General features: G+C 35.1%; 1 protein-coding gene across 5 annotated transcripts in view; it reads left to right on the top strand.

The window, feature by feature from the left end:
* The window catches only part of polybromo (protein), a 251,788-nt gene extending 230,014 nt beyond the window's left edge, over positions 1-21,774 (top strand). For all 5 annotated transcript variants that reach the window (XM_081733781.1, XM_081733778.1, XM_081733782.1 and 2 more), the window contains 2 exons: positions 15,548-15,650; positions 21,252-21,774. In XM_081733781.1, the coding sequence (XP_081589907.1) occupies positions 15,548-15,650; positions 21,252-21,468 (320 nt within the window). In that variant the 3' untranslated portion in view covers positions 21,469-21,774. The remainder of the gene's footprint in view (positions 1-15,547; positions 15,651-21,251) is intronic.
* The last annotated feature ends 740 nt before the right edge of the window (positions 21,775-22,514 follow it).

The raw sequence follows: 22,514 nt of genomic DNA, 5'->3' as shown, positions 1-22,514 counted from the left end.
CATCACGTCCTGAAAGCATCATTGCTTAAAAGCTTTTCGTAACAAATATATTATTACATTTGTTTCTCGTTCTACATTTAGAATTGGTAAAATCATAACTTATAGAGGATTATAATAAAAGCATAAAAATTACAATACCACTCATGTATAAATTATCCTGTAAGTTACCAACTTTGGGTCAGATTAAAACTCAAATATTTGTTTTCGGATTGCACTTAGAAGTAAGTCCTCTCTATATAATCCTGATTGGAAAGCCATGTTTAACACTAATTAATTAATCAATGTTTATACAAATATATATTTTTTATTGTACTATTTTTACTATTCAATATTATATACACTTCATTTCCAAAATCAAAATCTCGAAAATGCGGTGCAGACTCGCAAATAAATGATTATTTATCATATATATTGGTCTCTATTCGAAATTCTATTTAATCGAATCCGACAAGAACACAGACAGAAACATCGAGAACAGGTAAAAAAAGAGAGAGAAAAAATGTACCCGGCGGGGACTCGAATTTAGTTCGAATGGTGCTTTATAAGCCGAACGCCTTAGACCACTCGGCTATGGTAACAACTAGTAATTGTTGCAAAGGCTTCGAGTGGTAGCTCTTATTACAGAATAACATTTTCTATTGCCTAAAATTTAAACTAATTTACTTTGATATAATATATCTATTAATTTGTTTCATGAACACGTTTTCGTTACTTTGATGAATGATGTATGTTGTTGATATAGATACTATTACACGTTCTTTTGTAAATATTATAGAAAGTATCAGGGTTATTTATGATCTTTCATGGAAATTGACTGGCGCATGCGCAGTACACAGACAGTTCAATTGGAAGGCGAGGAAGGAAACGCTAACACTCTGTTAAAATGTTTCATCGCTCTAAAGTATAAAGAAAAGCTAAAATGTATTTTACGCTTGTCATTGCGTAAAGAATCACCAGGTTAATATTTGTCCAAGTTCTCACTAATCAACTGGACTCATGAAAAATAATTAATATTGTCATTACTGCACAATGTGAAGAATAAAGAACGTAAATTACAGCACATTGTTCTCGAATTCGAACTTAGCTAAGAAAGGGACAATAAACAAAATTTGATTTATTCATTCGAATTGAGATAATTCAATGAAACTAGAAATTACACAATCAAAAGGAAAAAATCGTTAAAAATACAATAATACTTTTATCCGAAATGTAAATAAAGTTATTAATTAACTGAAATGAAAGTAATATTGGGCATGATATAGAGTAGGAAAAAAAAAGTAAATGTATTCTTAGAAACGTTCAAAGTAAATTCATAAATACTTTTTGAAGATATACTACTCTTCCTTAACGTTTTAGCGAACTAATAAGTAAACAAGCAAAGGAATGAAGAACGAAAGTATTGCTCTTGAAAAAATATAATAAATAAATGAAACCTTAATAAATGTTTACACAAAAAATAACACACTAGTACTTCGTGTAATCACCTCCAGAGTCAATAACTTCTTGAAGTCTGGAGGGGATACTAGATACAAGTCTCGAGCAATACGATGGTGTGTCACGAAAATGTTGCCACAGTTCCATAACATGATTTTGAAGAAACGTTTGGTCTCTGTTTTCACACCTCTCTTCCCATTCTTGCACCATGTAGGCCCACAGATGTTCAATTGGGTTCAAATCTGGGGATAGAAGGGGCCACTCAATATAACTTTACTCTGGATGTTCACTTAGCCACTCTCGTGTTTGCCGGGAAGTGTGAACAGCACTGGTGTCATGCATAAATATATATTCTTCCTGTTCGGGGAAGTTTCTTTCTAAGGACGGTAACAACGTATTTTCGAGGATATTAATGTAAACACTGCTGTTCATTCTCTCAGGCACCGCAACCAAATCTCCAGAACCAGCAGCCGTCATGTATCCCCAAAAGTGTACTGATATTCGTCCTGAACAAGAAGTTCTGATAATATTTTGTTCAGCATACCTGGTTCCGCGCGGCCTATACAATATAACTCTGCCTTGTTGGTTAGACTTGAAAACCTTCTCGTCGGTCCAGATGACTAAATCCCAATATGACTGAGGTTGGTTTATGTTATTCTGTGCCCATTCCAGTCGTCTAGCGTTGTGAGTTTCAGTCAGGAGAGTCTTCCTAGCGGGTCTTGAACAGTGTAGACCAGCCCCCAATAATCTTCTTATTGTTTCGTGAGAACAATTATATTCTCTGGCTTTGTCCAAGAGGATTGACGTGTGGCGTAGAGGTCTGTTGATTACTTCTGTAACTAAAGCTTGATCTTGAGCTGCAGTTGTCACTTTTGGCCTTCAACTTCTTGACCGAGACCTGAACCATTCACCACCTTCTTCATGTCGCTGAACCCATTTTTGACCGTTTTCTTGTCACATCCCAGATCTCTAGCAATCTGAGGCACAGTTTGTCCCATTTTTGCTCGGCCTATGATTTCTCCTCTCAGAGCAACAGACAGTTCTCCACAACCTTTAGAGCGAGGCATTTTCAGAACCTGTTAGAAATTTGCATTCTGGCGTGTATTACAAATGTCGGTAAAGTGTATCTTTCTGTTTCTACTGCGCATGCACCAGCCAATTTTCATGAAAGATCATAAATAATCCTGACAATTGCTGTAATATTTATGAACGAATACGTAATAGAACCTATATTAACATCATCATTCGTCAAAGTAAAGAATACCGTAAACATAAAACAATTTCAACAGACTATTACATCAGGCCAAAATAGACTTAAACTTCAGAGAATACAAAATAAATTTCATAAATTTCATAACAAAAGATTGAACATGAAACACGCTTACTATATTTTCAACTTGTCACATTAGCCGAGTGGACTAAGGCATTCGGCTAGAGATTCGGAGGCACCATTCAAGAGTAGTTCGAATCCCACCACAGTGACTGGATATTGTGCATAATCATTCAAGAAATATAACACAACGAAGGGACTTCGTAAACCCTTCAGGCCACCCCAGGAGGAGGAAGTGCGTCCCGCCGTCCCTCGGTTGGGAACTATTACTTGCGAGGGAAACATTGTAACAGTGTGTTAGCGTTTCCTTCCTCGCCTTCCAATTGAACTGTCTGTGTACTGCGCATGCGCCAGTCAATTTCCATGAAAGATCATAAATAACCCTGATACTTTCTATAATATTACAAAAGAACCTGTAATAGAATCTATATCAACAACATACATCATTCATCAAAGTAACGAAAACGTGTTCATGAAACAAATTAATAGATATACAGGGTGCGGCACGTAAAACCGGCCCGTCGTAATATTCTGGTATATTGTGTTTTTGGCAACACTTAAATAATCTACCTTCCTACCAAGAGATGGCGTGTTGAGGTCGGGTCGACTTACGTGACCTGCAGCAGTCACGTGCAGCCGCAGCCAGTGAAACTTGTCGAAACCAGTTGAGAAAAAGGCCTCGTTGTGTTAAGCCGGGTGAGTGTCAGTGTGTGATAATGCCGTATTCGATACCCTTGTGCCGTGGTTTCTTGGATCCACTAATGCTCATCATGAGTGACGAGACGTGGTTCCACCTGTCTGGGTACGTAAATTCCGAAAACAACCGGTATTGGTCGACAGAAAATCCACACGCAATCCACCAGGTATCCTTGCATGATGAAAAGATTGGTGTTTGGTGTGCCATTTCCGCCACACGCGTTATTGGGCCCATATTCTTTGAGACGACAGTGAACAGTGACGTGTATATGGGAATCCTGGAGGAGTTTTATACACACTTGACCGAAGAGGAGCGTCAGTTATGTTACTTTCAGCAGGACGGTGCAACATGCCACACATCAGCTGCATCATTGTCCCTTGTGCATGAGATGTTTACACCAGAGAGGACAACCAGCAAAGGCTTGTGGCCTCCTCGGTCACCAGACTTGTCCACGTGTGACTTTTACTTATGGGGACTGTTAAAGGGAAGAGTATACGAAACAAATACACACAATTGAAGAACTCAAGACCAGGATCCAGGATGTCACCAATAGCATTACAACACAAGAACTGACAAGGGTATATATGAATCTCCTCAATCGTGCTCACATGTGTGTTGAAGTGGCGGAGGACACTTTCAGCACCTGCTGTGAAGGCTGCTGTGAAGGTGAGTAGTCATATTCAATACATTACATTTCATTTGTGTGTTGTAGTTAATCATATTCAATACATTACATTTCATTTTATGTGTTCACATTACGGGCCGGTTTTACGTGCCGCACCCTGTATTATATCAAAGTAAATTAAATTTAAATTTTAGGCAATAGAAAATGTTATTCTGTAATAAGAACTACTACTCGAAGCCTTTACTACAATCACTAGTTGTTACCATAGCCGAGTCGTCTAAGGCGTTCGGCTTATAAAGCACCATTCGAACTAAATTCGAAACCCGCCGGTTACAATGCTTTTTTTCTCTCTTTTTTTTCACCTGTTCTCGATATTTCTGTCTGTGTTCCTGTCGGATTCGATTAAATACAATTTCAAATAGAGACCAATATATATGATAAATAATCATTTATTTGCGAATCTGCACTCGTAGAGCATACATTTTCGAGATTTTGATTTTGGAAATGTAGTGTATATAATATTGAATAGTAAAAATAGTAAAATAAAAAATATATTTGTATAAATATTGATTAATTAATTAGTGTTAAACATGGCTTTCCAATCAGGATTATATAGAGAGGACTTACTTCTAAGTGCAATCCGAAAACAAATATTTGAGTTTTAATCTGACCCAAAGTTAGTAACTTACAGGATAATTTATACATGATTGGTATTGTAATTTTTATGCTTTTATTATAATCCTCTATAAGTTATGATTTTACCAATTCTAAATGTAGAACGAGAAACAAATGTAATACTATATTTGTTACGAAAAGCTTTTAAGCAATGATGCTTTCAGGACGTGATGTGAGGGAGAATTTGAGACCCCTTTCGAGCTAAGAAATTTCCGCCTTCAGGACCATATATTCGATCGTGCTCAATGTGGACTACCAATGTTTGCCTTCCACCCGAATATTGAAATTCTCCCCGAGGATAATTTTCTGAAGTCACCACTGTTTATAAATAGTTTTTCGTTACAAATCAGAGGATAATGGAGTAGAGAGTATTTTTTTTAATTTTTTTTTAAGCTATGGATATAAGATTCACAATTCATATAATGTTCCGTTCTAATCGAATTTTAAACAAAAGAAGTTTTCAATGAGTTACTCAAAGAAATATTTTCAGCCTCTGGATGAAAATAGGAAGACACTTAAAAAAGAAACAACTTGCTACCGGGTTTGAACACACAAACATGTGATTGATAGTGTATCGACCCAAACTACTCGACCGTTTTGTATGCCTTTGCACATCTTCTTTTGCCTTTTGTGAAAGCAGTTTACTGTTCCATACTCGCTTTTGTTTATTCCGATACGACTATGAGTTCTCAGTAAATATTTGGACGTTACAGCTCTTGCAATGTATAAAAGTGGTTTTAGAATAAATCACAATCGATATTATGTCCTAATAACATACGTAAAACAGGTTGAATTCGTGAAATGATTGAGGTTGGAGTGAGCGTAAATGTTTTCATAGTTAGGAGCCTGGATATGCAAACCCGCTTAACGTGGGGATTTAATATTGTGAAATCTGGTACTTTTAGGCTATTGACCCCGGGCCAGGGGCATTGACCTTTTGATCTATCACGTCACAAAATTTTCGCTGACTCGGCGAGATATACGTCGGAGCATACTACTACTGTATTCATAGATATAAAACATTACTGTTACATAATTTCTTCACAATCAGTGATTACTTTTTTGTAACTAATTTATAAACACACGGTATAATTCTTTATTGGAACCACATACAGACTTGGTTTATATGTCATTATACTGCAAAACACTTTAAGTTTGACTCACGTAGCGAGCAGTTGCGGAGTTGACCACACGCGGCGCCACCGGACAGTCGTTGAAAATGGAGAGTGTCACTGGTCCGGAAAGAGCTAAGTGTGTGTTTTGGTTTAAAGAAACGAAGTCAGCAACGAGTGTACAGCGTAAGTTTCGCACACAATACGGCAAGAAACCACCCAGCAGACCAACAGTATACAAATGGTACCAGACATTTGTTAAAACAGATTGTTCTGTGCGACACACAAAGGCTCCAGGGCGCTCACCCGAATTGACGATGTGGTGGAAACAGTTAGAGAGAGTTTTGTCCCCAGTCCTCGAAAAGCTACACGACGTGCATCACAAAAACTGATATCCCTCAGTCCACTGTTTGGCGTGTACTGCGTAGACGTTTGTCCATGAAACCATACACTGTCCTTGGTTCAAGCACTGAATGCAGCGGATAAACATACCCGACATGAATTCTGTGTTAACCATGTTGGATCGCATTAGTGGTGATGAGTCATTCTTGAACAATGTGGTATTCAGTGACGAATCAACTTTTTACCATTCCGGACGAGTCAACACACACAGTTATCGTATTTGGGGCACGGAAAATCCACATGCACACGTGGAGTTGGTTCGTGACAGCGTTGGTTCGTGACAGCGTTGGTTCGTGAAGTGTTTCTAGAGCAAAGGTGTCTATATATTTTCTGAGCACTATCACCGGCATCGCCTATCTTGATATGCTCCAGAACTCCCTTGTTCAACAGTTATATGAAGATGACCACGATGGCCGCTTATGGTAGCAACTAGATGGCGCCCCGCCACACTACCTGATAGACATAAGGGAGTTTCTTGATCATCGTTTCCCAAATAAGTGGATAGGTCGTGGTGGACCAATTGACTGGCCGTCATGGTCTCCAGATTACATGCCACTTGACTTCTTTCTGTTGGGTTTTGTGAAAGATAAGGTGTATACCCCCCTACCTGATAATGTTAATGATTTGAAACATCGCATCACAATAGCCATTGCAGATGTTACCCCCGGAATGCTGGCTACTGTTTGGTAGGAACTGACTTTAGTTGGAATGTGTCCAGGATGATCGCACGTGCACACATTGAGCCATAATGGATTTGTCACAAAAAAACTTACTGTGAACACTTGCTTCCACTCCTGCAGCTCCAAAGACGTCTTTGTATTTTCAAAGCTTTTAGATCATAGAAATCCGAGTACTAGTAATCACTGTAAATAAATACAGTAAAAGTACGTATAATAAAGAGATTTTACTCCATATGGTGAGACGCAAGTCATTAATGTAATAATGATCCGTAATAAACATTTTAAAATGAAATCCATAAATCTACTATATTTATGATGTGTGAACGATAGAATATATTTAATCTTGTATATGGATAAATTTCTTCCTTCTAAGTTATCATTAGAGTTTAGCATAATACTGAATTGTTCCTCAATTACAGGCTTAATACGCAGGGTGGACCATTTATCGTGATTCGCCTTTGAACTTTGAAAGTAATACGCAGGAAAAACTGAAATTTTGTACTCTGCAAACATCAGCGGGGGGGGGGGGGGGAGTATTTCACATATTCTGTGATACCATCAGGTTAACATTGTTCACACCTGTTAAATGTTATTACGCCAGGTTATCAGGTTATTACATGTTTGAAATATACATGTTAAACGAAAACTTACAATATCACTTCCGTTTTTTAGTGATGCAAACTAAGGACGCTACAGCATCACAAACATCCAATTTTGGTCTCCTCTATAGCAGTAATAATGGGGTACTTTAGAGTCTAATGCTATAGTAATCATGTAACGGATTTTGAACAAATAGGAACAAAAACACAAGGGATTGAAAATTTTACTTTTTTCAAAAGCATTTATTTTGAAAAAGTACTCAGATGAGTCCCTCATCCAATTGCATATTGTAATAATAACAGAGATTTTATAAAAAAAAATAATAATAAAACAGACACACACTGAAAGGTGTTATTCAGGTTATGTACAGTTTCAGTGGGAGAATATAATGAGAACAGATTTTATGAAAAAAAAATTAATAGATATGCAAATAAGTTACAAGTTTTTTCAGTGCTCAAGTGTAATGAAAAAGAAGAAAACCTTGAAACTGTAATCTTAATGAACAGTTAATATGTTTTCTTTTCGAAAATGATCTATCCTGAAGAAAAAATAGTGATATTTTTGAGTTTTATGTCCTACGATTATATCCTGAAGAAAGAAAATAGAGGTGATCTGTAAGCTAATGGGACGTTTTAATTACTAAAAACTCACAGTTTAGCATCTGATTAAAAATTAATGAGTAAAAATTTGTATAAAATGAGGAACCTGGAATCGGGGAGGTATGTGGACCACCAAGAGAGGTAGATGGAGGGAACAGCCGAATTCACTGATATAGTATTTAGCCATGCACGTCAGAAAGAACCTGGGTGTTGGGTTGAGAGTTTCATATATATATATATATATATATATATATATATATATATATATATATATATATATATTTAAATGCATGTAAAATTTAGTGAAAAGCATAGTCTGAAATTTTTGTTTTGGTCTCCTTGCGAATATTGGTCTATGACACATAATTCAGTAACAGCTGTGAGGAAGCTATTCATAGTGTAATTTATTCTCCGTTTGTAAAGTTGTATTTTTCTTTTATATTAATAAATTGCAGTTTATTAACCATTCAGATGATGAACGGTTCTTTTAGTTAACTTCCACAAAGGAAAGAATAGAACCTACCTCTTATGCTTAGATGTTTTAGTTCTGACAAGTTGGAATACTATTTCCATTTAAGTTTAACATTATTTAATACAACAGCTACCAAACTAAATCACTAAACTTTCATTTTTATTAATCATGTTTCCCAGACGACATGCGAAAGTTCAGATTCTTCTTAGCTACATTTTACATATTTTTATACGAGTTTTTTGAAAAAAAAAATCTCTGTTCCTTGGTGAAGGCTGATGGATTTTTCAGTGCATTTATTTTGACAAATTTATTTTCTTCATAAATTTTTGTTGTTTTGTTGGATGATTTCGTATGCCGAAATTAGGTGAAAACCTTACTAAGATGCAGTCTGTTACTAACGATCTTACTAATTCCTGGTTACATCCCACCCTCCAAGCTGTGCTTGCTGTCACCTCGTAGCCTTTTTCTCACCAGATTAACAATGTTACCCCAAATAACCAAGTTATGATTTTCATTTGTGGTCACCAAGATCAATCATGCCCCCGATTCCAGGTTCCTCATTTTATTACAAATTTTTACTCATTAATTTTCAATCTCTTCATTATAGATCATTTTCGAAAAGAAAACATATTTACTGTTGATTAAGATTACAGTTTCAAGGTTTCCTTCTGTTCTGTTACACATGAGCAGAGCACTAAAAAAAACTTGAAAGTTATTTTCATCTCCATTAATTTTTTTTATAAAATCTCTGTCCTCGTTACAATATATTGCTTTCAATAGATGTGAAGATCATAATGCCGTTTGCAGCAATTCAATACCTCAAACTGTTCTGGAGATATGGTAAAATTTGCAACACTGCTTAAAATTATGTAATTCCAGAATATGGTGCAATTACACCTTCTGAAAACTATTGTTGTAATGCTAAAGAAGCAAAGTAAATCAAAAATTGTTTTAGAAAGTTCCCACTAATGCGCCGTTTTAAGCAAAATATCAAATTTAACCCTTTTTTCATATATCTGAAGGGGGCGCGGTGGCTCAGTGGTAGAGCGTTCACCTCTGGTGCTTGGGGTCCTGGGTTCAAACCCTGCTCCCGCCAAGTGAACTTTGTGGTGGACAAACACCGTGCTCGTGGGTCTTCTCGGGGTTCTCCCGTTTCCTACCACTTTCTTCATTCCACCATTTCACTCATCTCTCATCATCACCGTCTCCTTTAGCCTAACCGGCATAACCGTGGGACGTAAAACTTAAAGATTTCATTTCATTTTATATATATCTGAAATGGTTTAAGATATCAAATTGGTATAAACGGCAGTACGATCTTTACGTCTATTGAAAACCATCTGTGGAATTGGATGTGATACTTATGTAAACACTTTTTCGAAATCAAGTTCTTTGAAAAAAGTCAAATTTACAATTCCTTGTAACTTTCTTCCTAAGTGTTCGAAATCCATCATATGATGACCATAGTATTCCACACTATAGTACTTAAGATGTGTATTACCCCGTCTATGTCCACTTGCGTTATTACTGTTGCATAACCCCCCTCCCCAAATTTGGTTATTTATCAATATTTGTAATACTCTAGTGTCCTTAGTTCGCAACACTACAATTAAATATAGTATTGTAAGTTTTCATTTTAGATGTAGATTTAAAATATGTAATATCCTGACGTAGTGCTCTTTGGGTTGGCAACATTGGTAATCAGGTTGTATTGGAAAGTATTCCTCCTTTCGATATTTGCATGATACGAAATGTTAGCGTTTTGTATCTATTAGTTTAAAAGTTACAAGGGCGCGTCAAGATAAATGGTCTACCCTGTATATTGATAATTTGTTGATATCGGAGAGCTAAATTCTTGCTAGAGATACTTTCACATATTTCAGAGTTAAAGATTGGTTAGCTTTTACTGATGTTTTGTTTGTTTATAGCTTTAAGATTAATTTTCAGTGCGGAATCTGTGAGACATTGGCCTACAACTTTTCATACACTAGATGTTTGAAAAGCTGTAAATATATAGCCTGTTAACATATAGTACATGGACACGAACTTAGTATTTCGTTGAGAGCAAGTTATATGCTACATTAGAATTACACTGATCACTAGGCGCCGAATTTAACATTTAATGTTATAAAACTATATTTTACAAGGACTTTCATACATATGTCGTAAACTTTAATACTTTGTTTCTTCAATTATTTTGAACCTGACTCTATATGAGTTACATTTTGATCTACTTGAAGCGTAAAATCTCGATACATCATTGTGTATAAGATCTACTCGATCTCTTGTAAATTATTACTCATAAATATGATAGTCCCGTTTTATATTAGTTTTTGCATCCTTTTGTAACTACAATGAAGTACTGAACCTAGAATTATATAAATCTGAAATTAGTGGCATGTTTGTTCATTGTAGCTCCAAATGCTTATTATCTTGCATGAAGCATGAATGTGTGTCGTCTATTTTCCTTGTATAGTTTCAGGAAATGGAATTTCAAATGACACAGAAACTATGGGTATAAATAAATCTCTTTGTGTAAGTCCAAAGGCACTAGACAATTGTTTAATAATAGGGGGTTGCTTTCAACGGTATCTATTTTCACATTTAGATGGGGTAAACAGTTACTATATAGGTAAGTATGAGTGTGATTAAACTTTTGGAGTACTTTTGGTAGTTGTTTGTTGCAGCAAGAGTAGATTAGGCATAATATCAGGAATGTGTAATGCTATATGTATAAATAAACACTCTCGAAAAACGTCCTGTTATTCAGTTGACGATACTGTTTCAACGGACAACTTCTATCTTCGTCGGTGAAAGAGGAATTAAAAACTGCAAAACACATCACATTATGGAATTACCCAAATTCATCAATACTGAAAGCTATAGATAGATGAAATGGTAATATCTTGAATTGAAGGTAAAAGTTCGTTATTAAAACTTTGACTTATGAATAAGTATATACTTATGAGGGAAACAACTGCTACTAAAACACTTAAATCTTCCAACGTAAAACTTAAGCACTAAGGGAAAGATAAATTTAAAAAGTTAGTTGGTTTATACTTATTGGTAAATATAGAAACTCACTACTATCTCTATGATAGCACAATCCTTCAGAAGTGTGCATACTTGTTCATATGCCAAAGTTTAACCACGTGATTCAAGATTTCTTTCATTTTATCTGTATATAGTTTTCAGTATTGATGTTACTCCATAATGTGATATGTTCTGCAGCTTGTCTTTAATCTACGAAGATGAAGGTTGTCAGTTAAAACAGTTTGTTCTCCTGAATAATAAAACGCTTTAAGTGAATTTCTAACATTTCAATTACCGTTCAGTACTCTTAAGTTGAGTATATAAGTAGTTTTCGTACTAAGCAATTCTATTAAAATATCTTGCTAGTAAACCATATTTGAGTACATTCATGTTAAAGTATTTTATTAAACATGTAGGAGTTTCACGTAGCTTTAAAAAAAAAAAAAAAAAAAAAAAAAAAAAAAAAAAAAAAACTAATGAGCGAGTATAAAGAATAGGCTTTTTTTTTAAAAAAAAAATGTAACTGTTACAATTGTTTCTGTCAGAATACACAACTTTTAAAAAATCAAATTCTTTTGAGTAATATTTTTTTCTTCCTTAGTCACGGAAATAACATTAGTCGAAAAAAACAATTCTGGCACACGGGAGAAAATACCTGATTCTAATAGAACTTTTGACGTAGAATTCGAATATATAATTAGTTTTTTCCCGTGACACCCACGTGACCTTGAAAAATGGATTATTTTCAGAAATTTGTAATTTCCATGGTAATTACAATATAAGCACGGTTTATACCTCATTGGATTCGCAGTGAAGCACACTTTACAATGATACATACACAGTGCCGCCGTTTTTTGTATGAGGGAAATTCTAGAAGGATTTTTTGTGGCGAAATTTCCTCCAAAAGTAGTTTTTATATACGAGTCTCATGTCACTATTCATATAGTGATACAGAAACGAGATTTGCACCAAAACCTAGATTTATGTCTACTCAATAAATCCTGTTAATTTCATGTGAATCGCGTTATTCTTTCTAGAGATATAATTAGTTGCTTCTATTGCTAAACTAAACCAAGCTTGCCACATATGTACTTAAACCAAAGAAATGATAAATGTTAACAAAGGAACACTTACCTTAACTAAAATGTTTTAATTTTCAACAAACATCTCTCTTGAGCATCCAACAGTAATCTGCTAGCATTTTGTGAACTCCACTGTTTCTGATACCTCTTCTCCATGGCGAAAATGTCCTGAAAAAAACGTTTCCCACCTTCATCAGTAACTGCACCTAGATTTTCAGGAAAGAACTCCAGGTGGGAGTCTAGGAAATGGACTTTAAGGAACATGTTGCAACCCATTTCTTTGAATCATTGCAGGAAATCACTCACAATTTTTCGGTAGTTTAGAGCTATATGGTTTCCTTAAAACAAAATCTCTGCTAAACTTTTGAATGAACATCAAGCTGCTTTAAGTTTCAAACACCTTATTAGGGAACTTCAAAAATCCCTTCCTTGATATTAGCATCACAAGCCCGAGGAAATTTTTCCTTCAGATAACAAAATCCTGTATTAGTTTTGTCCATTGCCATAACAAAATTCTTGACAAGCTCCAACTTAATATGAAGAACAGGTAGAATTATCTTATCAGGGCTCATCAGTGAGGGATAAACAACATTCATTCTTCTGTCCAGGAGTTAATACACGTTTTGGCAATTCGTTCTTGATGTAATGTTTCGCTTTGTTCCTGCTGTTCCATTCGAACAGGAAACAACAATATTTCGTATAACCAAGCTGAAAATCCATTAGCAAAGAAATTACTTTTAAATCACAGCAAGTAGTCGCTTGTATTTCTCATACTGAATTCTTTCCAACGATATTTTTGATGTTTTCATGGTTTCCTTCATGTTAGTTGCATAAGCCAAAGGCACTGAAGGAAATTCGTTGTCATTGTGCAAAAGGATTGCTGTCAAACTAGTTTCTGAAGAGTCAATAAACAATCTCCACTTTGTACTTACATGTTCATGTCCGAGTGTATCCATGACAGTACAAACATTGTTACAATAAACTAACTCATTTTCTTTAGAATAGTAGTTCTGGAATTCTGCATGACAGTTTCGAAAAACTCTAGTGTCACGATGGAGCAGATTCCAGCCTTTAAGTCTAGAAGCAAGAAGTTCTGCCTGTATTTTGGAGAGTTTTAAATCCCGAACGAGGTCATTTAGTTAACTCTGAGTTATCAGATGGGGCTCGAATGTAGATGTGCTTCCTACATATGCAGAATCATCTTCCTCTTCATGTTATACTTCAGTAGTTGCCTCAAGTACGTAATCTTCATCTACAGTGAGCTGGAGGTTGTGGTACTGGTAATTCTGCATTATATGGAACTGGCCTAATCGCAGATGGCGTCCTCACAAGTGAAATGAAACTTCGACGTTGCAATTTAAATACATAACATAAATTGTATTGTAAATTGTCAGGGTGATTGCACACTTCCTCGGCATCTTGTATCCTGTACGGTATCACATACATAAACACACCAACCTACACTTCATGAATCACAAAGCAGCACAAAACTCAGTCTAACTCAGTGCATCACCACGCAATACTGTCTTGTCTTGAAAGTGATAATGGAATTCAGCGAACTAATTTTTTCGCTGTTCTTTCCAGTTTTTTTTTATTTATTTATTATTTTATTTTATTTTATTTTATTGTTGGCAGGTGAAAATCGTAAAAATAACTCATCTTGCACAGAAAGCAAGTGCGCATTGTGTGTGCTTGTGTATATTTTTGTTCGTACCTGCATGTCCGTGCACGTGCCGACAATACGTCAACGTTCGTTAGGTTTCTGTCTTTGCTGAACGCCTTACATTTAAACCTGTAAATTGAAACAACTGTTTATATCTCTGGATAGAATAACGCAATTCACATGAAATTAACAAGATTTTTTTTTTTTTTTAAATCATCACTATATGAATAGTGACATCAGATAAATATATAAATAAATATAAATTACTTTTTGGCTAATTTCTGTGCCAAAACCTTGTTGACTAATGTAATATGTCGAAGAATTTTGTTATATTCGCCTCTGTTTATTGTATATTACACGTTTTTTATGCACGCAAATGTTTATACTTCAGAATTATCTTTCTTCAGTCGTGCGTAGAATTGTAAAGAGATTGTAGTAGAATTTCGGCTACTTCTTGAAGTATGATAAAAAAGAAAATTAAACACTTTCATAAAGATATGGAACTTTTTTATAGATAGGCGTAAAACTTTTTTTTTAATATATATAATTTAGTACATTCAATTAAGAAGCAACGAAACAGTTTTTCATCAATAGTTAGTGGTATCAGTGGAAGTAAACCAAAAAACGCGAATTTTCTCTGGCTATGGCGAGTGAGGAAGAAGGAAAAATACTTAGAGGAAGGTCGCGATTGAAATATACTGACCAAATAATATAAGATGTAGGGAAGAAAAAAACACATGGAAATGAAAAGTCTGGGTCAGAATAGGGAACAGTGGAAAGCTGCTTCAAACAAATGGAAATATTGCTGGCTTAAGAAGAATTTGTTATCACAGGTCAAACATTAAAATATTCTCTTGCGTTTCAGTGGAAAGATGGATGACAAATTCTTTTACAGCAACATTGTGTATATATTATATAAGTCTGAACTCAGATAGATTTCTTCCCCTTAGATCATAATAGAATTTCTTTGCAAAAGTAGTTGTTTGGTTAACATCGTGTCATAACTTTGAAATGTTAGAAATTAAGTGGAGTAATAATAATACTGGTTTGAAGTTTATTTAAGAAACTCACTGGAACTTTTGCTTCGTTTGTTTTAAAGCATTTTCTTCAATGCGTTGATTCTAATTGTTTTCTTTATTTCAGCTACAACTATGGCTCCTCCAATGCCAGCTCGACCTGTGGAGCCTATGTTTGTCACAGTGCCTCCACGTCCTCAGCGATTACTGCACTCAGAAGCATACATCAAGTAAGTAATTAAAGAAAAAATATGTAAAAATATTATTTTTACACAAAATATAGGAGGTATTTCTTTGGACCAAATCAAGAAATGAAGCATTAACTTACAGTAAATTAATACTGTTGGCTATTTCAAAAACTAACAGCGAGGAAACAAAACTTCAGTTTTTTCTTTATAAATAAACGCATTCTTTAATAAGTATCTAGTGTGTTCTCAACAGAAAGGTTGTTATTGCACAATTGGCTTATCGTGTAGACTATTTTCAAACTTAAATGTTTAAGAAATCCTAACATTTTAATTGCGACCAATACGTGGAAAGCGGCAATTCCCAAATACAAATAAAGTCTTTTATGTTTGGCAGCTTACTTAGTTGTGAAAAATCTATTAAATTTAAGAATAAAACTACTACTTTCGTCAAAATATTAAGTAAATTTACTTACATACATACCGCACAATGATCAGGAATATCCCTAAAGCCGTTTCCATGAGGGCCAGCTAATTAACGCTGTGAGTTAAGAAATGTGGGGGCTCTCTTCCAGAAGCCAGAGAATTATATCCTATGCGAAGGCAATCTAATTTAAATTGTTGTTACACATATCCCTAAGATCCATTTTAATACCGTATACGCTCGCGTAATGTCCGCACCCGAACTTCAGATATATATTTTTTGAAAAAAAAAAAAAAAAAAAAAAAGTTACCCGCGAAATGTCCGCACCCTAAAAATCACAGGTTGAAAAATCTAAGTTACATCTTGTGGTATTTCTAATACGGTACCAGTTTTCGTACTTCTGGCACCAGACACTCTATTTAAAAATTTATAATAAATTATACAAAATAATTGTGGATTATTTTATTTCGTGTAAAATATAATTTTAAGCTAAATAAAATAATTTATATACCAGCCACATATTCTTTATGGATTTTGAGTCAATCTCTTGTATCCAACCTTAATAATTTCTAGAATAATAATTGAGTACCGGTAGTATATAAGATATAATAATATCTATAATAAAAACGTGCTTTTCTCTTTCTTTTTTAAAAAGAAAATAAGCACATTTTCGTACTTCTGGCACCAGACACTATATTTAAAAGAGAAACTTTCCTTTACATTCTCGTGCAGGTGTCCGTGAGTCATAACGTCGGCGCCGAAAATCCGATCAGCAGACGGGAGATAAGAACAAAGTGCAGTCCAAACAGGTGTTCTGCGCATGTGCATCTTGGATTTCGAGGAAATGCTCGCTTTGCAACGACATTCCGTTCCCCTCCTTCCCTCCTCAAATAAATTGCGTATTGATTTTAAATGACATAAATTTGTTTCAATTAGTGGTCCTTATTTGCTTTTCATTTAATTATTTACCGATATTATGTAGGAAGTTCAAAATTAAATTAACTTCGAAAAAAATGTGACTGAAAATTGCGCGTTTTTTGAACGACCCGCGTAATGTCCACAACTGCATTTTGACACTGCGATTTTAGTAAAGAAAAGTGCGAACATTACGCGAGCGTATACGTTATTTTTATATTTTCCTGTTTTATTAAAAGATCACTTTATTGAGTGGGATCCTCAGCAGAACTCATAAACCTCACTTTCATTTTCTTTGCGACTGATGTGTCATGCCCTAATTAAGAAGTTTCGTTCGTATTATGATATTCGAGAACATATGCCTATTTGTGAAGTTTCGCGCGGATCAATTATTTTCAATTTTGTGTGATCTTTGTAAAGTCAAATACATAAAATATGTAAATATGTACATATTTAGAGCAAAAAAATATGTAAATAAAAAGATAAAAGTAGGAAGTCGAACAAACAGCTCGGAATAAGTTAAGCGGAGAAACGCTTAATTATTGTGGATTTCAAGTCAACCGTGTGTCGAGGCAAAAACAAATTACGTCAGGGGACGTGCCACAACCAGTTAACATTTGATTTTCTTTCCGATTAAGCAGTTTGAATTTTACAGCTAGTATGTGGAAATCATCTGCTTTGCGACTCAAATTAACCATGTTGATCTCGTTTCCATACATTTCTGGTAGCTCTTGCTCATAGATTTGTTTCAGGATCTTCGCCTGGTAGTACTGTGAGTTGATTTTTCAGTTCCTCTACACCTGCGAATCTTCTCTTTGCCCCCGTGAGAGTAGCCGGAAACCACTATAAACCCTTTCAGGATAGCCTCTCTGTGTGCTCGGACCCACTTTGTGAACTGCTTTGCGTCTTTTGTCTTCGTACATAATGATTTTTCATTCGCCGCAGTTGGAAAACGTACACTCACGCCTTATCCAATGTGGTAACGTACCGCCACCTTTGGTTTGTTAGATGCCGCTCGTAGAACTTCTGAACGTTACACTTGCACTCCCGTCGATAGGCCTCGGTAAGATGATGACCGCTATACGTAAACACATTTTCAAGATTCAGTCGTTGGTACTCGGTACAGTTCAGAGCACCCAAAGCCACATTTAGACAATTCGCAATTTGTCTTTGGATCGGAGGATTTTCTTGCATGGGCAGTCTGTAAAGTTTCGCCCACATGCTGATGATGGTTTGTGTGCACGGCCATATTCACCTTTGTTGGAGAATCGAATACTGGGGCCACAGAATCCCTATACTTGCCGATAACATTCTTGATTAAAGTCAGACTAATGTCACAGCCTTCACTGCTTTCTGTCATTGAAACACTAACCTTTGCACCGTAAAAGGCTACAATATAACCCTGTCGAAAAGCGGATTCAGTTGTGGCGCATTTTTCGCCCAACGCGAGAACGCAAACACTTTCTCACAGCTCACACATTACATTGAGAAACACGCCTGACCAAGGTAGGGCTGGTTTATTGCGCATGGAAGGAAGGGATCAGATGTACCTAAACAAACGTGTAACAGCCTTCTGTAGTTTTCTCGGACTTCGGACTTAAGGTAAAGATATACCCTCCATTTTCCGGGCAGGCCAATTTGTTTACGGGCAGTGTAAACATTCGGTTAATAACTGTACGTCTTATCAATTATGTTACCGTGGCTCTTCTGTCAGTTTTTGGAAAATCTGTACTCTTTGTACAAGTTAGAACCTAACTTCTACAAGTAAAAAAATGTAGTACGCTGATGTGGATTCAGCAGGATTTTCATCATTGCAACAAAAATAGTGCAGTTGAACGTAAGAATTCCTGTTAATCTATTTAACAAACCATATGCAGGTTTTGGGATGTCTAAAAATATGAATAATATAGTGTAAGTATATTTACTAGTACGTTATATTTCTTCGATATTTCAAATCGTATATTTGCTTTTCAGCACACATTTATTAATACTATAAATTACATTTCGTATAGTTCTCCAACCATCAGTTTTGATAGATACTAACTAGTCTTGTTTTTTGAGTTCTGTCCGTAAAGCTGGATTATGTATGCAAAGCACTATACAGTAGTCGGTGAAATATAACCACTAAAAGCATGAAAGTATGGAAAATTTTTCCAACCGAAAATTTCTTCAGTGAATTTGTGATTATCACTAATATTATCACTAATATGGTACACAATTACTACTTTCCAATTCTTGAATCCTTCAGGATTTAACCTGATTATGTATGGATAATTTCACACGATTGTCGAAGTTCTCCGTGTAGATTTTGTAGAATTTTTAAATCTGCTGAGCAACTGTATAAGGCATTTTAATAGTGCTGCAATTTCAGAAACAATCATAACTGACGGATTTAAGTAATTTCCGTTGCCATTCTATAATTGTTGCAAACTGTTTAAGAGCTTCTCGAATTCTTGTTTGTAGCTCACTCCATTTAAATATTATTACACATAGATGTGTCCCCTCCCCTTTCCACATAGACGAACTTTCCCAATAGATATACCCAGTTTTACGTGAATTAAATTCGAGTTGCATTACAGTTCCAATGCATTAGTGTTTACATGTGAAATGGCAACAGAGTACATTCTTTGTTCCTTGTAGGATCATAACTCTAAATTTATGTGTCTTAGGGTCGAACCAGGGATATTTATCACTAGAGACCCCTAATTATCAACATACGTCGTTATTTATGAAAAAATATTGTATTGTCAGTTTATTTGTTGCACTTGTAAAATGAGACACATTAAACTGTTAAGAATACAATATAAAGATATTTTGAGTTTCTATGGGAACAGCTGTGAAGATTAAATAATTAGTGTTACATTTTTTGAAGAACAAAATTCTGCAGTATTATTAGCGTTTAACGGGAAAATATGTCCAAAGATGAGACATATACGAATGGATAGATCGTATTGAGCTGAATAAAATGATATGCGTGAATGTAAAAGCTCTGCGTAGTTTTCGAGAAAAATGAATTTCTCTGAAAACCTAAAATTTGCTGCTGTACAAGACCCATGCCAGTTAGTGAGGTGGAACTGATACTGAAGCATACCTTCGTTAAATTCTTCACTATATCACTAGCAATATGACGGTACATACTATAAGTAATGAAATCATAGCCTAAAATTATCATTAGCTATTAAATTTTAATTTCTGTTAAACTGTAGTATTGTCTGAAGATAAGACATTTATTAGTTGATAGAGACATCGATCTGAACAAAATAACATGGTTCTCTTGCGTAGTTTATGAAAAAACAAAAAATATGAACTTTTGTGGGGATGAAAGTATGTCCTTCGTTGCCAATAATAATTCACATTTTTTATTCTGCTATAAGAAAATATTTTAGGCACTGTGTATATATAACAAAATACGAGGGCAGTCCAGAAAGTACCAGACGATTTTGCCTATCGCAGCAGTGGGCGGGGCTAGAGTCGCCATATGTATCAGAACGTTGTCACACTCAGTACGCATCCAGCTGCGGTAGCCTGAGGACTGTCATGCTCGTACTGTGCTTTCTGTGACGTGTTACAATGTGCGCTGCAGTAGAAAATCCCGCCTCTTGTGCGGTGCCGTCTGTGATTAGTCTTTGGTTCACAAAGTTAAGATTTGTGAATCAGAATAAGCACTAGGGAAAACTTAATGCGAAGGTGGTGTTTTTTTCACGACAACGCACGTCCACACACGGCCAAGCATACCCGAGAACTTTTGAATAGTTTAAGATGGGAGGTATTCGATCACCCACCATACAATCTGGATTTGGCGCCTTGCGACTTACCACCTCTTCCCAGCTATGAAAACATGGCTCTTACAAAACGCTTTGATACTGACGCCGAACTACATGCCGGTGTAAGCCAGTGGTTGAAATCGCATGCGCAAATTTCTACTGTGACAGTACTGAAAAACTTGTGCCACAGTATGATAAGTGCCTTAATTTGCATGGCAATTATTTGGAATAATAGCTTAAGAATGTACCTTTCAAATGTATATAATAGAATTTGGTTTGTTTTTTTCCTCGTATTTTCTTATTTTAAAACGTCTATTACTTTCTGGATAGCCCTCGTACATTGTTAACTAGCAGATGGTATCTATCATATTTATTTTTTCCTAACTGTAACATAGTATTTATTTATGCACATATACTTGCAAGTAATAGTTTTGAAAGTAATATTATAATATTTTTGAAGTGTTTCATAATCCGAGTTATTCTTCTTTTTTAAAAAATATATAATTTATTGTTTCTATTAAAATAATTTTGTTTGTGCTTCAGGTATATAGAAGGCTTGCAGGCTGAAAATCGATATGTTTCAAATTGGGACAAGCATCTAAAGGCTGCGCCGGAAAATACGACTCCAGCAGACAATAACAGGTTACCTGCTCATTGGCTCGGAAACGGTGTGGGAAGTCATGGGAATCTTGTCAATGCATTGTGGGCGTTGAGAGACTTTATGGTTAAGGATGCGTTAGGGATCTCAAAAGTATTATAAATTTTAAAAATGTCAAAGTCGTGGTGTGGTACTGTCTTAACATTGTGTGTATTAGCAGACCAGCAACCTGCATTTATAGATAGGTGGTATTATTCACTTATTTTTAGGAAAAACTTTTCAAGCAGTAAAATAAACGGTTGTGTGTGTGTTTTTTGTATATCATATAAGAATCGTTAGATTTTTGTAACAAAAATTGGCAGATTTCCATGTAAAATTGTGTTTTTAAGAACATGCTTTTAAGTACTCATTTATTGCTATATTATATGTATATTTATAATATTAAATAAAAAAATTGTTTTAACTTCACATGAATATTCTATGTGTAATAGGAAATAATTTCGAAATTACCTCTTATGAAAATATACAAGCTAGTGTTTGATATTGCAGAAACAGTTTGGAGAAAAAGAAAAATTAATATCTAAGTACAGAGATTATAACTTAGGTTGGATTTTCCCATGATTTCCATTTAGAGTAAATGGTGACAATCGGCCTTTAATAATAATAATAATAATAATAATAATAATAATAATAATAATAATAATAATAACAAAACAAAACAACAACAACAACAACAACAACAACGACGACGACGACGACGACGAGAGTGGTACGAACCAAATTTTCAGATTATTATGATCGATGTTTGAACTCATATTTTTATTACGCGTTCTCCCCTCTTCATGAATGCTTGTCAGACTATGACGTCATCCGAAGTTAAATCTGGTACTAGGTCTTGTGTGACTTAAAACGTTAGTATTGTAGTAGTCAGGCAAAGAATCTTCGTGAAAAATACATTTAATTGCGTGTAACATCGCGGAAGTTTAAAACTACAGCGTGTAACTATTAACGAACAGTGACATAGTGTTTTTACTACATGAAAGTAATGTTTCATTAGAACATACATAAGCTATTCGAATCTGTTAGAAATGATCGCTCTTGTGAAACTGACAACTGAAATATTCAGATCGTGAAATGGAACTGTCAACAGTTATTTACTCCAAACGAACACTCCATAGAAATGGTGTGTGCTAATATTTAGAAATCGT

This window comes from Thermobia domestica, chromosome 12 (assembly GCF_964235325.1).
Source record: "Thermobia domestica chromosome 12, izTheDome1.hap1.1, whole genome shotgun sequence".
Taxonomy (NCBI): domain Eukaryota; kingdom Metazoa; phylum Arthropoda; class Insecta; order Zygentoma; family Lepismatidae; genus Thermobia; species Thermobia domestica.
Note: the sequence above shows the minus strand (reverse complement) of the source record. Positions and strands in the feature narration are given on the sequence as shown.